This window comes from Papio anubis, chromosome 3, assembly GCF_008728515.1.
Source record: "Papio anubis isolate 15944 chromosome 3, Panubis1.0, whole genome shotgun sequence".
Classification (NCBI taxonomy): domain Eukaryota; kingdom Metazoa; phylum Chordata; class Mammalia; order Primates; family Cercopithecidae; genus Papio; species Papio anubis.
Genome location: NC_044978.1, coordinates 122132334 through 122147624, shown reverse-complemented (window position 1 = coordinate 122147624; position 15291 = coordinate 122132334). Strand labels below are relative to the sequence as shown.

The following is a 15291-nucleotide window of genomic DNA, read 5'->3' as shown; positions in this document are numbered from 1 at the left end:
AAAATGACTCTGAATGTGCATGCTTTCTTTGCACTATGCCATGCTCTATTTTCTAATCCCATTCACATTACATATGTCCTAAATCTTGGATGCAGAGTAACAGATGGGATCCATTGATGGCTCATGACAGCACATCAACATTAAAATGGCATTAAATCCATGCAACTTGGCTGGACGTGGTGGTTCAAGCCTGTAATCCCAGCACTTTGGGAGGCCGAGGCAGGCGGATCACTTGATGTCAGGAGTTCAAGACCAGCCTGGCCAACATGGTGAAACCCCGTCTCTATTAAAAAATACAAAAAATTAGCTAGGCATGGTGGCAGGCACCTGTAATCCCAGCTACTCGGGAGGTTGAGGTAGGAGAATCACTTGAACCTGGGAAGTAGAGGTTGCAGTGAGCCAAGATCACACCACTGCACTCCAGCCTGGGCAACTGAGTGAAACTCTGTCTCAAAAAAAAAAAATCCATGCAACTCATTATACTGCATTTTCTGCTTTAAAGAAAAAAAAAAGGAAAAAGAAAAAGAATTATTAGGATAGGATATGTTTAAAGTTTGAAATCCTTTAGGGACACTAAAATGATGAATGGGAAAACTTGCTAACCACTTATGTTAGCACTTAGCTGTCGTGTCTATCTCACTTCACATCAAAATAGGAGGTATGCCTATAAAACAATGAGACTTTTACAATAAACACGCCAAAACTTTTACATCAGGAGAACATAATCCCAGAGAGTTGTTTCATATTTCCAACAAAGATGCTGTCAGTGTTCAAAATGCATACTTTGGAATGTCTTCAGACAAAGTTTACAAATCATACAGGAACTCTGAGCCCATTACTTCATAATTATTCCCCACTTTAACCCAAAATAATTACCACTCTTTTTCTCACCAGACCTTAGTCTGACTTTTGACTATTTAGCTATATTTTTTAATCCACTTCCAAAAGATGATACACTGCCACTATGGAGGATATTCTAAAGAATATCCCACACATTTTGAAGGCAATTTCACATAGGAGTTCTAAACACATTTTGAGCAAAATGTGTGAAGGCTCTGTAAAGGAAATCACTTTGTAAGTAATAAAGTTCATTCAACTGGATGACTTCATCCAGTGAGTTTTTTTTTTTAAATCACTATTTTTTGTTATTTTATTTTTTATTATTTTTAAAACTTTATTTGCTTTATTTACTCAGTAACCAAATTACAAAAGTCATCAAATATTATTTTGAGCAGCTACTTAGATTCCGCTTCCAGGCAAGTGCTCCATATTGATAACATTCTCCTTTCTGACCCTACGAAGGCAAAGGCAGATCTGAGGATTCTAGTTTGCAGAGGTGACTTCTTTTGATTGAGGTCTTTGCCTTCATTCTGACCCATTCTCTGATGACTGCTGCAGTCTCTAGGTGCTAAAAATGAAAAGTTAACTTGGACAAAGGGCACCCAATGTTTGCTCACTCATTGGACATTCAGTGTGCTCAGGATAATCTCATTTTAATGGTTTCCAAATTTATCTCAACCTGCTCTCTGGAAAAGCACATCTTTTACACAATATAAATTAGGCGATGAAGATGTACATGCCAGACATCAGAAGCAGAATGGATGATCATTTTAACAAGGTGAGCTGGGTGAGTTGAGCGCCAGCTGGATTCCTAGACAAAGAAAAAGACTCAGACTTTGAGAGGCCCTGACACCGCTTTGGCTGTTCCCCATAAACATAGATATTTTCTCTGACACTTTACCAAATTCTTCTCGGTATCCATGCTTAAACACTCTTTCTCATTCATAATTCCTTATTCCTTTGTATTTCTGTATGATTCTTTATTTCCAAATCATGCTCATCAGAGGTCTTCCTAATTTTATTGATCTTCAAAGAATCAGGTTTTGTATTTGTTTGTCATTTCTAGCATTTTATAATTAACCAATTCCTCTGCTTATCTCTACTAATCCCTTCCTTTTGCTTTCCTTAGGTTTCCCTTGCAGTTCTCTGGCTTCTCAAGTTAAATATTTTGTCCACGTATTTTAATGCTTTCTTGCTCAATAATAAGCGCTTAAGCGCATCAATTTTCTTCTGAGTACAATTTTGTCCATATGATTTAAGTTTTGATAGGTTATTTCCTCCTCATCCATATTTCTTAAGCGTTTGCTGTTCTGATTTTCTTTAAAGAATTTCCTAGTAATTACTGAAGAGACCATTTAAAATATTCCAAGTGGCCTGAATTTTTATCATTTTATTATTAATTTATAATTTATATTTATAATAGCCAGAGAACATATGCATATAATTTTTCTTTTTCTTTTTTTTTTTTTTATTTTTGCCGTGGGGTAGGGCCTCGCTCTGCCATCCAGGCTAGAGTGCAGTGGCGTGGTCATGGCTCAGTGCAGCCTCCACCTCCCAGGCTCAAGTGATCCTTCTGCTTAGCTGCCACCATGCCCATCTAATTTTTGTATTTTTTGTCAAGACAGGGTTTCACCATGTTGCCAAAGCTGGTCTCAAACTCCTGGACTGACACAATTTGCCTGCCTTGGCCTTCCGAGGTGTTGAGATTACAAGCGTGAGCCACCATGCCCAGCCTATGCAGTATAATTCTTGTTCTTTAATCTACTGCAGGTCCCCTTACAGTCTGGTACTTGACTGATTTTTACAAATGGTAATAACAAACCCTTATATAATGCTAACTATGTGATAGGCAGTATTCTAAGTACTCTATATGTATTAACTCATTAAATCCTCACAATAATCCTATTTGACAGACAAGGAAAATGAAGCACAGAAGTTTTGCTCAAGTAATTTGCCCAAAGTTCTGTAGCTAGTAAGTTGCTGACCTGACACCTAAACCTGTTGAGTTTGGCTATAGGCCCATGATTATCACAAGACAGTAAGTGTTCCAAGAACATTCAAAACTAGAAGGTAAGATTTTTTTTTCTCCATATAGTATTTTTTTATCTTTTAAAGACTTTTTTTTCTGAATACTTTGGCCACAAACATCTTGGTTATGGATAACTCTGCTTGTAAAGATACACATATATCTGAACTGACAAATTAAAAAAACTAATGCTATGAATTATATTTTGTAGGGAATTCCACTGATATGGTTTTGCTGGGTCCCCATCCAATTCTCATCTTGAATCATAGCTCCCATAATTCTCACATGTTGTGGGAGGGGCCCGGTGGGAGATAACTGAATCATGGTGGCAGTTTCCCCTATACTGCTCTCCTGGCGGTGAGTAAGTCTCACGAGATCTGATGATTTTATAAGGACTTTCCCTTTTCACTTGGCTCTCATTCTCTCTCGCCTTCTGCCATGTAAGACACGCCTTTCGCTTTCCACTGTGATTGTGAGGCCTCTCCAGCCACACAGAACTGTGAGTCTGCTAAACTTCTTTTTCTTTGTAAATTACCCAGTCTCGGATATGTCTTTATCAGCAGCATGAAAATGGACTAACACATCCCCCAAACGTGATTTCCTGTCAACTGCAGAAAATTACTCAAGGTGATTATAAATAAGAGTGATTGGATTATTGGATTCATCAGACTTCAGAGAAGTCAGGAAGCAGAGGGTACCTGGAAGCGGAAGGAGTCGCTCTGGGCTGGGGCTCCTGAGTGCCTGTACCATACGATGCCTTCATTGATGTCCTGCTGGGTGAAGGTGGTGGTGGGGGTAGCCGTCCTCCCATCAGGCAGGTGCTGCCCTTCATCTGCAGGGCTGTCTGCAGGCATATTCACCAGAAGGACCACCTCCCCTACGAAGGCACAGGCCACACAGTTAGTGAGGGTCCCTAGGAAAAGTCAGAGCCCTTACCTCCTTTCCTACTACTCATTTTTTTTTTTTAAACTAAAAAGAAATGATGTACTTCTTTATTTTTATCTAAGGTGAAGGAGAGGATGTTAACACATAATTCAATAGATAGTATTGAATCCACCTTTAGAAATAGAATTCTCAGGCTTCCTGCTAAAAGAACTAAAAGTCATTCAAGAAAAATTCATGTGTGAAGTTATTGACTTATTATCTATTAAAAATTACATAAGGAGACCCAGATAGCAGCGAATACTATAGACAAATACTCAAATATTGGGCATTGAATGGATTAATTTCTATGCACAACTTTCTATGTAACAGAAAATGGTTTTCAGCTAGGAAGTTTTTGGTGAAAACATAATGGGAAGTTAGAAACAATTTTCTTGTTGGAAAATTTTCATGAGAGAATTCTGTCCAATGATAGTAATACAGGTTCAATATCTCTTATCTGAAATTCTTAAGACCAGAGCGTTTCAGATTTCAGATTTTTTATAAGATATCTCATATACATAATGAGATATCTTAGATTCACGGCCCAGGTCTAAACATGAAACTCACTGATGTTTTATATACACCTTACACACACAGCCTGCAGGTAATTTTATATAATATTTAAAAATAAATTTTGTGCACGAAATAAGTTTTGGCTGTAACCTTTCACATGAGGTCAGAGGTAGAATTTTCCACTTGTGGCGTCATGTCAGTGCTTTCAAGGTTATGGATTTTGGAGCATTTCAGATTTCAGATTTTTGGATTAGGGATGCTTAACTTGTAATAGCTAACAGTGGAAGACACATGGCAGGCACCCCACTATATTCTATGTGGTGATTCAAACTCAACTCCATTGCTTTTAGCTGAGTGAGCTTCCTTAAGCTGCGCAAGCCTTCGTTACTCATTCGGAAAAAGAAAATAATAGTATATACTTTACAGGTGCTTAAAAATAATGTTGGTCATCTTTCTTCACATAGTTTGGCTGTGTCCCTACCCAAATCTCAACTTGAACAGTATCTCCCAGAATTCCCACATGTTGTGGGAGGGACCCAGGGGGAGGTAATTGAATCACAGGGGCCGGTCTTTCCCATGCTATTCTCCTGATAGTATATAAGTCTCACAAGATCTAATGGGTTTATCAGAGCTTTCCACTTTTGCCTCTTCCTCATTTTCTCTTGCTGCCACCATGTAAGAAGTGCCTTTCTCCTCCTGCCATGATTCTGAGGCCTCCCCAGCCATGTGGAACTGTGAGTCCAATTAAACCTCTTTTTCTTCCCAGTCTCAGGCATGTCTTTATCAGCAGTGTGAAAACGGACTAATAAACTTCTCATTAATTCTATTTAATTATTCTGAATGATGCCATTATCGTCTTCATTTTACACATGAAGGTCTTTAGGTTCACAGTTTAATAACTGTTAGAAGTTACACAAAGGTTAAGTTGATGAGCTGGGATTTGAATCTGATCATGAAGCTGGTCATGAAGCTCTGTTACCAATCACCATTATTTTGTGAATATGTATCAGTATTTACACTGCTAAATAACTTATCATGTTTTCTCCTCATTAATTCTTTAAACTTTATTAGAACTGAGGCAAGGAAATCTATATCTAAACACCACCATCACCAGCAATCTGTTTGTACTGCTTGTTCTTCACCTAAAGCACCTTCACTTTCACCTTCTATCTTCTTAAAGTGAGACTGAAAATACAGAGGTGTTATAGAAACAATTAAAATTTCACAGGGAGACTATGCCTTCAATTGAAGACCAAACAGAAGAATGGATGAACTGCTGCAAGCAGAAGCTAGATTCTCATGAAAATGCATCTAACAATAAATCTGAAAGAAGCCACTCTAACACTCTGATAGTGGGAGGGAGAGGGCGAGGAAGAGGGAGAGAGAAAGAAAGACAGACAGATAGAGTGTCAATTTTTAAAATATTCTATAGAAGAATACTCAAATCTTAATACACTAGACACTAGACATAATGGGCAACTGATGGCACATTTTGATTACCCTACAGAAATTTGTTTTCTTACTCAATGCAGACACTCATTCTAATATTTATATGCACTAAATTCAAATTTAGAACAAGCATAATATCCCGGATGGTAATAAAATACCAAAATAAGAGAGAAACATGACTATGCTACTCTTTATATAATCATATGCAGAATCAACTCACTGTAGTTTTCTTTCTTGTATTATAACTTATTTGTACTCAAGTAAAAAAAAAATTCCATTACCTTTCTCTCTCTGGTTCAACTTCCATTCCTAAGATGCTGTTAATAAATATAGATTTCTAGGATGTGGACTGCTTATGGTGTGAGTACAGTTGCAAAATATTGTGAAAGAAAATTTCCACAATGAAAATGTGGAGAGTAGAAAACATTCAAATGCTGATTTCCTAGTTATTCTGCTTTACGATAAAAAAGCAAAGCAGAATTTTCCTAATAAGCCCTAATGAAACAAACCTAAATTTTTTATGTAAAAAAAATCACTTTCATGTCATACAGATTAACAGGAATCATAAGGTATTTGCTAATCCCATTAATTTTAACTCAATAAATAGTCATTGAGTACCCATTAAGTACTAATGACTGTGATAGGCCCTTCAGGAATGGAGGGATTCAGAGCTAGGCAAGATGCAGCTCCTACCCCAAAGATTAGCCCCATAAGCAACTGGGAGTCACTGTGAGTTTTCCAGTAGGTGAATGACATGAATCGATTTAGAACACACAACATGTGGTCAGAATATAGAAAGCCTATAAGAGTTGACAGTCCTGTTAAAGGGGCTGGACTTTATTCTATAAAAGTGGTAACAACAGTAGATAACATTTATATAGATGATTTAACCAATTACAAGACTACTGCCAAATCCAGAGGAGAGATGAGAACCTGAACTAAGACAACAGAGGTTAGACTGGAAAGAAACACAGATGCAAGAGTTACTGAGGAAGTGGGAACAATGGAACTTGACAAATGTTCCTGCAAAGGATGACAGAGGAAGGCATCAACAAGAATTACCTATTGGGCTGGGTGACTGGATGCCACTACTGGCCATCAATCATACAGAAGGTGGAGGGGGTTGAAGGGAAGACGAAGAGTTCAGCACTGGACATGCTGAATACAGATGCCTTTGTGACAAGTCCATGAGTGGACAAGGAGAAATATCAGCCTATTGTGGGATTCTCTGCAGAGGGGTGAGAGCTAACCATTTTTTTTTTTTCTGTAGTACCTCACCTATGCTTTAATCATAATATGACTACAAAGAGACAATACTTTAAACATATGAAAATCCAAGTTTAAAAAACAGAAAATGATCTCTATTGGGGACTTCCTTTATACTGAAGTCTATATTTTAACCAATAATTTTGAAGGGAAGATTTAGTAGGTATTAAGAATTGGAATATCATTTGAATCTCCATGAATCATTTTGAGATTGAGATCATTCATATTAACGCATCTTACATTATGATAAATAATTTGGAATTGCCAATGTGTTAGGTTAAATCACGTTCTCCTTCAAATGATTCTCAGGTTACTTCATTAAAATCATCTCATTATATCAACTTTCAAATCTAAGTAAGCAGCTATGGATACAAGTATTAATCAAGTTGTCTAAATTTATACAGATACTCCCTGAGTTTCAGTAGTTTGACTTATAAGTTTCTGAAGTTACAATGGGGCAAAACCATTGTTTTTCACTTTCAGTACAGTAGTTAATAAGTTACATGAGATATTAAACACTTAATTATAAAACATGCTTTATGTTAGATGATTTACCCAACTCTAGGCTAATGTAAATATTCTGGTCACATTTAAGGCAGGCTAGGCTAAGCTATGATGTTCGGTAGGTTAGGTGTATTAAATGTATTTTCAATTAACGATATTTTCAACTTACGATGAGTTTAACAGGGTATAAGTTGAGGAACATCTGTATCTGAAAATGGTGGTGAGTCTGCAAGTGGTTCAACTCAGGTCCTTCATGCACATACTATACAAACAATTTACATTTGGCTCTGTTTCAAGGCGTCAGCTCTTCACAAAAAGCCCAAAGTCCAGCTTGAACTTTCTTAAGTGATGAGGAAGTACAAGGTAAAGTCTCCACAAATTTACATAATTGGGACTGATAGATGTAAGCAGAGTTGTGTTAAGTGGACTTCTAGTTCCCACCACCAATTTCACTCTTGAATGGTTTCTAGGTAACGTGATTTGATTATTACTAATAGGGGGCTCTGGATACACGGAAAGATCATGTTCATAGGAAGAAGTTAATTAAAAGAGTCAAGCAGGAAAGCCTTTTCCAAGGTTACATTGCTATAATAAATGACATCTCAGCTAGACTGATCGTTTCATAACACCCATTCTCGATTAGATGGCTTTTCAATGTCTTTGTGGACATCAGAATTACTTTTAAATTAAATAAAAGTTAACTTTTTTCCTCTCTACAGAAAATATATAATTTAAAAAATCTGACAGCCCAGAGGAAAAACAGATTATTCTTCCTCTGCTATTTAATATGCCAAGTGAGTTTTTACTTTTAATGGCGATAATTTTCATTTTCACATGATCAATGTAGTTATTTTTAAAAAATCTACCTGTTCCTTTATTTTTGTATCATGTTGTTGTTTCCACACAGTTTCAATTCCTTCTTTTATGTCTTTTTTTTTTTTTTTTTTTTTTTTTTTGAGACGGAGTCTCGCTCTGCCGCCCAGGCTGGAGTGCAGTGGCCGGATCTCAGCTCACTGCAAGCTCCGCCTCCCAGGTCTACGCCATTCTCCTGCCTCAGCCTCCCGAGTAGTTGGGACTACAGGCGCCCGCCACCTCGCCCGGCTAGTTTTTTGTATTTTTTAGTAGAGACGGGGTTTCACCGTGTTAGCCAGGCTGGTCTCGATCTCCTGACCTTGTGATCCGCCCGTCTCGGCCTCCCAAAGTGCTGGGATTACAGGCTTGAGCCACCGCGCCCAGCCTATGTCTTTAAATAATTTCAACTCTGCTTATTTCATAGTTTTTATAAGACTGTTACTTTATTTGAAAATCTTGGGATTTTAATCTTCTTGCTCGTTTTGGTTGTGGTACTACAGATTGTTACCTCCCATATTGCATAATTTTAAATTCTGAGCTTCAGTGGTTTCTTCTGAGAATCCTATGTAGCTTAGCAGAGAGTGGGCCTTCTGTAGTAGTTTCTACTAGTTTCAATAAAGAACCCAAGACGTATCATTGGCCTGAGATTAATTTTCATAAAATACCTCAGCTTCAGGTTTCATAGACAAGACACGTGGTCTAATTTAACCTGAGATTTACCAGAAAAACAGGCCTAACGTTCTGAATTTTCACCGGGCTTTTTTTTCTACTCTGACTCCAAGAAAGAGGCAGATTTCTCTGCCATCTCTCTGTGCTGCTGAGCTTCTTGTTTCTACTCTGTCCTTTTAATTGAAGGCATGTCCTTCCTGAGTCCTGGCTTTATGCAGCATCTTGATTCCAACGTTCTGTCTCGGCATGGACATTAAGTCCCAAGCCCCTGGGTCATTGAGACATGCCCAACCCCTTTTGGAGAAGCTATGCTATTAGCTCTTGCAATAACTGGCCTTCAGTGCCTTCTTTGTTGCTGGCACCTGGCGATTTCTCTCTATCCTTAGGAAGTCAGCTATGAACACCTTATAATTCCTGTTAAATTTTAACCAGCACTTCTTTTGTTTTGTTTTTTTTTGTTTTTTTGAGACAGAGTCTCGCTCATTCACCTAGGCTGGAGTGCAGTGACGCAATCTCGGCTCAATGCAAGCCCTGCCTCCCAGGTTCACACCATTCTTCTGCCTCAGCCTCCTGAGTGGCTGGGACTACAGGTGCCCGCCACTACGCCTGGATAATTTTTTGTATTTTTAGTAGATACAGGGTTTCACCGTGTTAGCCAGGATGGTCTGAGGATGGTCTCGATCTCCTGACCTCATGATCCGCCCGCCTTGGCCTCCCAAAGTGCTGGGATTACAGGCATGAGCCACTGCGCCCAGCCAATTTTATCCACCATTTCTAGATGATGATAATGGTAAATTTCTCAGGTTTTCATATTTGACTATCTTGCTGGAAGTAGAAGTAACAGTGGAGAACACTGAAAAATGTTTTCATGTGATTTTTTTAAGTCTCATCAAGAAGAACTCTAGTGATACTCTAGAAGGCATATAAGGCAGAGTTTGAGAGCCTGACCTTTGAAATTAAACTGACATATATTAGCTAAGTGACTTGTAGCAAACTACTTTACCCAGTATTTTCATCTGCAAAATGAAGTTGTTTTAAAACTTAAATTGTAGGTGTTATATATAATGTGTTTCTAAAATTTAGTACACTACCTAGTAAACGTGTTGTGTGATAGCTATCATGATTATTCTGTTTTTAAAGGGCATTTGTAAGGTATTAGAAAGCTTAGTTCATTGGAATTGCAATCTTGCCTCATGTCACTGTACAGCAGCAAATCTTACACTGCTGAATGCAACGATAAAACCATGCCAAAGGAAAAAATAGTTACCAAATTGGGGGTAGTCTTGTGTAATCTTGTAGACGATTTCTTCAGCACTGGCACCAGGAGCCTCAGCCTGTAAGATTCTGTTGGTGATCTGCAGCATGCCCCCTTCTGGAACCCACACCATCGAATTAGCCACAAGCTGAAGACCTCTATCATTCTGAAATAAAAATAAAATGCAGAATTAGGTCCAAGCAAAATAAGAATATATCAATCCTTAAACACATAAGTTATCCAGCTCTGTTGTTGTTAAAGATCATCAAGTAAGAGAGAGAGAGATTCACAACTTCAGAGTCACTCTGTAGACTTCATGTTATGTGTAGACATATGCATATTTATCTATATATTTACATGTGTATATATCCTGCTTTTTCTTTTAGTTTATCATAAACAAACAACTTATTTAGAAAGACTAAGTCTCTCCATTTCTTTCTTTCATCTGTCCATCTACCTGTCTTTCTATCTTATCCACCCACCAATATTTAAGAATTATTCGGCCAGGTGCAGTGGCTCACGCCTGTAATCCCAGCACTTTGGGAGACTGAGGAGGGTGGATCACGAGGTCAGGAGATCGAGACCATCCTGGCTAACATGGTGAAACTCCGTCTCTACTAAAAATACAAAACATTAGCTGGATGTGGTGGCGGGCACCTGTAGTCCCAGCTACTTGGGAGGCTGAGGCAGGGGAATGGCGTGAACCCAGGAAGTGGAGGTTGCAGTGAGCCGAGACCACGCCACTGCACTCCAGCCTAGGCGACAGAGGGAGACTCTGTCTCAAAAAAAAAAAAAAAAAAAAAAGAATTATTCATTAAGCACCTATTATATGCCAACTCCATTGCTAGAGGCCTGATATACACAACACGTCTGAAGCAAAACCTCAGTGTCAGAACTTACAGTCTAGTGGGAGAGACAGACACATAAATAATTAAGATGCTTCATGATTAATGCTCTATAAGAAGCTTGAGTAGGGAGCTGTGGGAGAATAGAGGAAAGAAGCCTCAGGAAGATTTTCCTAAGAAAAATAATTTCATTTTGAATAACAAAAAAAATGGATTTCTAAGTAGAGACATGGTGAAACATATTCCAGACAGAGGGCCCACCTTAAGCGAAACCAAAGATGTGAGACAATGCACTGTATATTTCATAAAATGCCCAAGTGTCTGGTGCCAGCAGGGCTCAGGGAGCCAGGTGGGGGAGTGCATACAAAGTGACACTGTCTTATGGAAGGTTAGTAGAAGATAGAAGCTACACTAAAAGGCTCAATTCATCTCATAGGCACTGGAAAGTCAACACGAGTCTCCAGGGAAGAAAATGGGATGATCAGATCTAGGTTTTAGAAAGACAGCCTCCAATGGCAGGAGATGGAAGTGACTAGCACTGAGATAAATCCAGAGAGGAAGATACCATTTAATGACTCAGGGGAGAGAAAATGAGGGCCTATGAGAGGGTAATTGCAGTGGTAAATCCAATGGTAAATTCATCGTAGACAGAAATAGATTCTAGAAGCACCACAGAAGCAGAACTGACAGGACCTGATGGCCGATTGAAAGTGAAGCAACAACAATTAGGAGTAGCTGGCTGGAAGGAATCACCTATTCAGCACTCCTGAGAAGGCAATCATTTTAATTACTAAAGCTAATATCATTAACAGTGCTGCCATTCCTGCTTTGCAATGCACACACCCTCTTCCAAAGCCTCATAATTGACATTTTCCACAGAATGAGACTAGGGAGGCTGCCAGTGTTAGTTTTCAATTTGTTTTCACACTTCAAAAATTAACAAGTCTGATATTTTAACACAGGGAATTTTAGAAGGGATGGTTTTCTATATTATTATTACTTTCAGATATGCCAGTAAATGGAACAGAGCAAACACCACTCCCAGGAGAAGAATACTCTGAAGAGAAAACAACATCTATTCTTTTGCTCACTTGGCCCTTGAGCATCTCACCTCTCAGGAGTCAGTGATGGCTACTGTCATCATATATACACCAGGAAGCTGAGTCAAACATTGCCCATGAGAACAGCAGCAAAGGCACTTTCTATCCTGATTGGTGCTTGGGGCAAAATCCCAGAGAATATTCTCCTTTCTCAATTGACATAGCATATTATTTATAAAACATCAAAAACATATAAAAAACTTTGTATATAATCACCGGAATTCTGAGGGAAAAGGCTGTATTAACTCTAGCAGTCTTATATACCATGATATACTTGGGCCCAGGTTTTCTTTGAGATGGAGTTTTGTTCTTGTTGCCCAGTGCAATTACAATTGAATGATCTTGGCTCACCACAACCTCCGCCTCCCAGGTTCAAGCAATTCCCCTGCCTCAGCCACCTGAGTAGCTGGGCTTATAGGCGCCCACTACCATGCCTGGCTAATTTTTATATTTTTAATAGAGACGGGGTTTCACCATGTTGGCCAGACTGGTCTTGAACTCCTGACCTCTTGATCTGCCTGCCTCAGCCTCCCAAAGTGTTGGGATTACAAGCGTGAGCCACTGTGCCCGGCCCAGGTTTCTTAATTGTTAGAAATCTTTCTAATAGCAGCAGTCTACTGAACTATGATTTTGGTTATGCAGATCAGTCACATGCCAACAGCCACATTATTAGACTGAGTAGGCAATGGGGTTTTTTCAGATTCTAAGCAAATAAGCAGTGTGACATGAATGCACGTTCCCAGGTGGCTTGCCCACTATATCTCCATCTTGGCTATACTTATCAACACAATTCTCTATAATTCCTGTGTGAGTGTAACTTTTTAGACAATACACCTTGTGACTCAGTGTGCAGAGACTAGCAGCACCTGGAAGCTCATTAAGATGTTCAGAATCTCAGGTCCCACCACAGACTTTCCGAATCAGAATCTGTACTTTGAAAAGATCCCCAGAAGCTGTGTAGAAATACTAAGGCATGAAAAGCATGGTCCAAGGTAGAGATCACAATGGTTCTAGAGTTGTTCTCCTGAAGGTTCACAGCTGAGCCTTTAGAATATTTATGTCTATCACAGGGTAATACATATGCCTCCATTTCTGAATGATTGTTTTTGCAGTATATAAGGAGAAACAGATAACACTAAGAAAAGGAAGTGTAATTCTTAGAAATCAGCAAGATGGCAGAATAAGAGGTTCCAGCTCTAAAACCTGCACAGAACACTAATTTTCACAACCATCTGCAGATGACAATACCTTCATAGGAGCCTGAGGTCTAGCTGAAAGTTTCTAGTATCCCAATGGAGTAAAAGAAAAAAAAATCAACAATAGATACATTGAAGAGGGTAAGAAACACAGTTTCATTTTACCCCAATACTCTCCTCCAAGTAGGCACAACTCAAGGCTAAGAGAGACCACTTCAGTCCACAATTTCTCCTACAGAGGAAAGTAAGATTGAAGTGAGTGCTCAGCTTCCCCAGCCTTGTGGGATGCTGCCTAACAGATCCACTTCTGTCTCACCCCATCCAGAACATTGAGGGGATTCATATGTCTCCTCAGCTGTCTAGGGACAGTAAGGAACAGGGAAGAGAAGCAGAGGCTTACAGTAACCACTATGTAGATCTCGACAAACAGTTGCAGATCATGCTAACTGGCTAATGGGCTCCACCAAGAGCCATGCTCACAAACCCTGTAAGATACCTCACCTGCAGATACACAAACTAGCTAACAAGTACCCCACTAATCCATGTACCCCCTCCCATAGCCAGCACCCCACAGCCCCCTGAAGAGAGTACACTCAGGATCTTCAGATGGTGCACATGAGCCCATGCAGACAGCAAACACATACATCAACAGTTACCTGACTCTGCTGAATTGGGTAGAAGGCATGCAACCTTGATTACTTCAGGGAACTGACATAAGGAAAATAAATAAAGGCTCTCGGCACCCTGCTTGATGGTGCAGGATCAAAAGAAGGCACAGAATCATAAGACTTCCCCTGAAGGGGGAAGAAGAGGAGTGAAACAGGCACATCCAGAGAAAAAGTTTGAGAAAGCCTTCAAATATTTAGTTTGGTTGGCTAGTAGTAAAGGTCTTTCTCTCCTGAAGCCAGAGAGTAAAGACTGGAGTAGGTAACCACCTTTTCAAATGCAAACACAGCGATGCAAGCCTTCAAGAAACATAAAAAGGAAACTAAGAAATCATGATACCACCGAAGGAACAAAATAAAGCTCCATTGGCTGACTCCAAAGAAATGAAGATTTATGAACTGCCTGACAAATAATTCAAAATAATCATCTTAAAGAAGCACAGTGGACATCTTAAAGAAGCACAACAATCTTAAAGAAAAGTAGATGACTAAACAAAGTCAAGAAAGCAACACATAAACAAAATTAAAGGTTTAACAAAAGATAGAAATCATAAAAAGAACAAATCAAATTCCAGAGCTGAAGAATACAATGATTGAACTGAAAAATTTAATAGAACACTTCAACAGCAAACTCCATCAAAAAGAAGAATGAATCCACGAACACAAAAACAGATCATTTGAAACTATCCAGTCAGAAAAATAATAACAACAAAAATAAAAAAGAATGAACAAAGCTTACAGAACTTATAGGACACCATCAAATAAACCAATATAACCTATTATGGAAATTCCAAATGAAGCAGAGAAAGAGCAAAGGACAAAAAGCTTGTTTAAAGAAATAATAACAGAAAACTTTCCAAATCTGTAAAGAGAAAGAAACATCTAGATCCATGAAGCCCAGAGAACTCCAAATAGATTGAACATAAAGAAGTCATTACCGAGACACATTATAATCAAATTCTGAAAAGTTAATCACAAAGAATTTTGAAAACCACAAGAGAAAAGTGGCTTGTCACATACAAGGGAGTCTTCTAAGACTATCAGTGAATTACTCAGCAGAAACCTTGTTGTTTTCTGACAGAATGAGATGATATATTCAAAACACTTAAATAAAAAAGCTGCCAATCAAGAATAATTTACCAGGCAAAGCTGTCATTCAGAAATGAAGGAGAGAGAAAGCCTTTCCC

The 15291-nt window shown here is 38.8% G+C and overlaps 1 protein-coding gene across 5 annotated transcripts in view; it reads right to left on the bottom strand.

Moving 5' to 3' along the window:
- The window catches only part of FRAS1 (Fraser extracellular matrix complex subunit 1), a 453697-nt gene that overhangs the window by 143340 nt on the left and 295066 nt on the right, over positions 1–15291 (bottom strand). For all 5 annotated transcript variants that reach the window (XM_031664538.1, XM_031664536.1, XM_031664537.1 and 2 more), the window contains 2 exons: positions 10311–10464; positions 3565–3743 (listed from right to left, as the gene is read on the bottom strand). In XM_031664538.1, coding sequence (XP_031520398.1) covers positions 3565–3743; positions 10311–10464 — 333 coding nt within the window. The remainder of the gene's footprint in view (positions 1–3564; positions 3744–10310; positions 10465–15291) is intronic.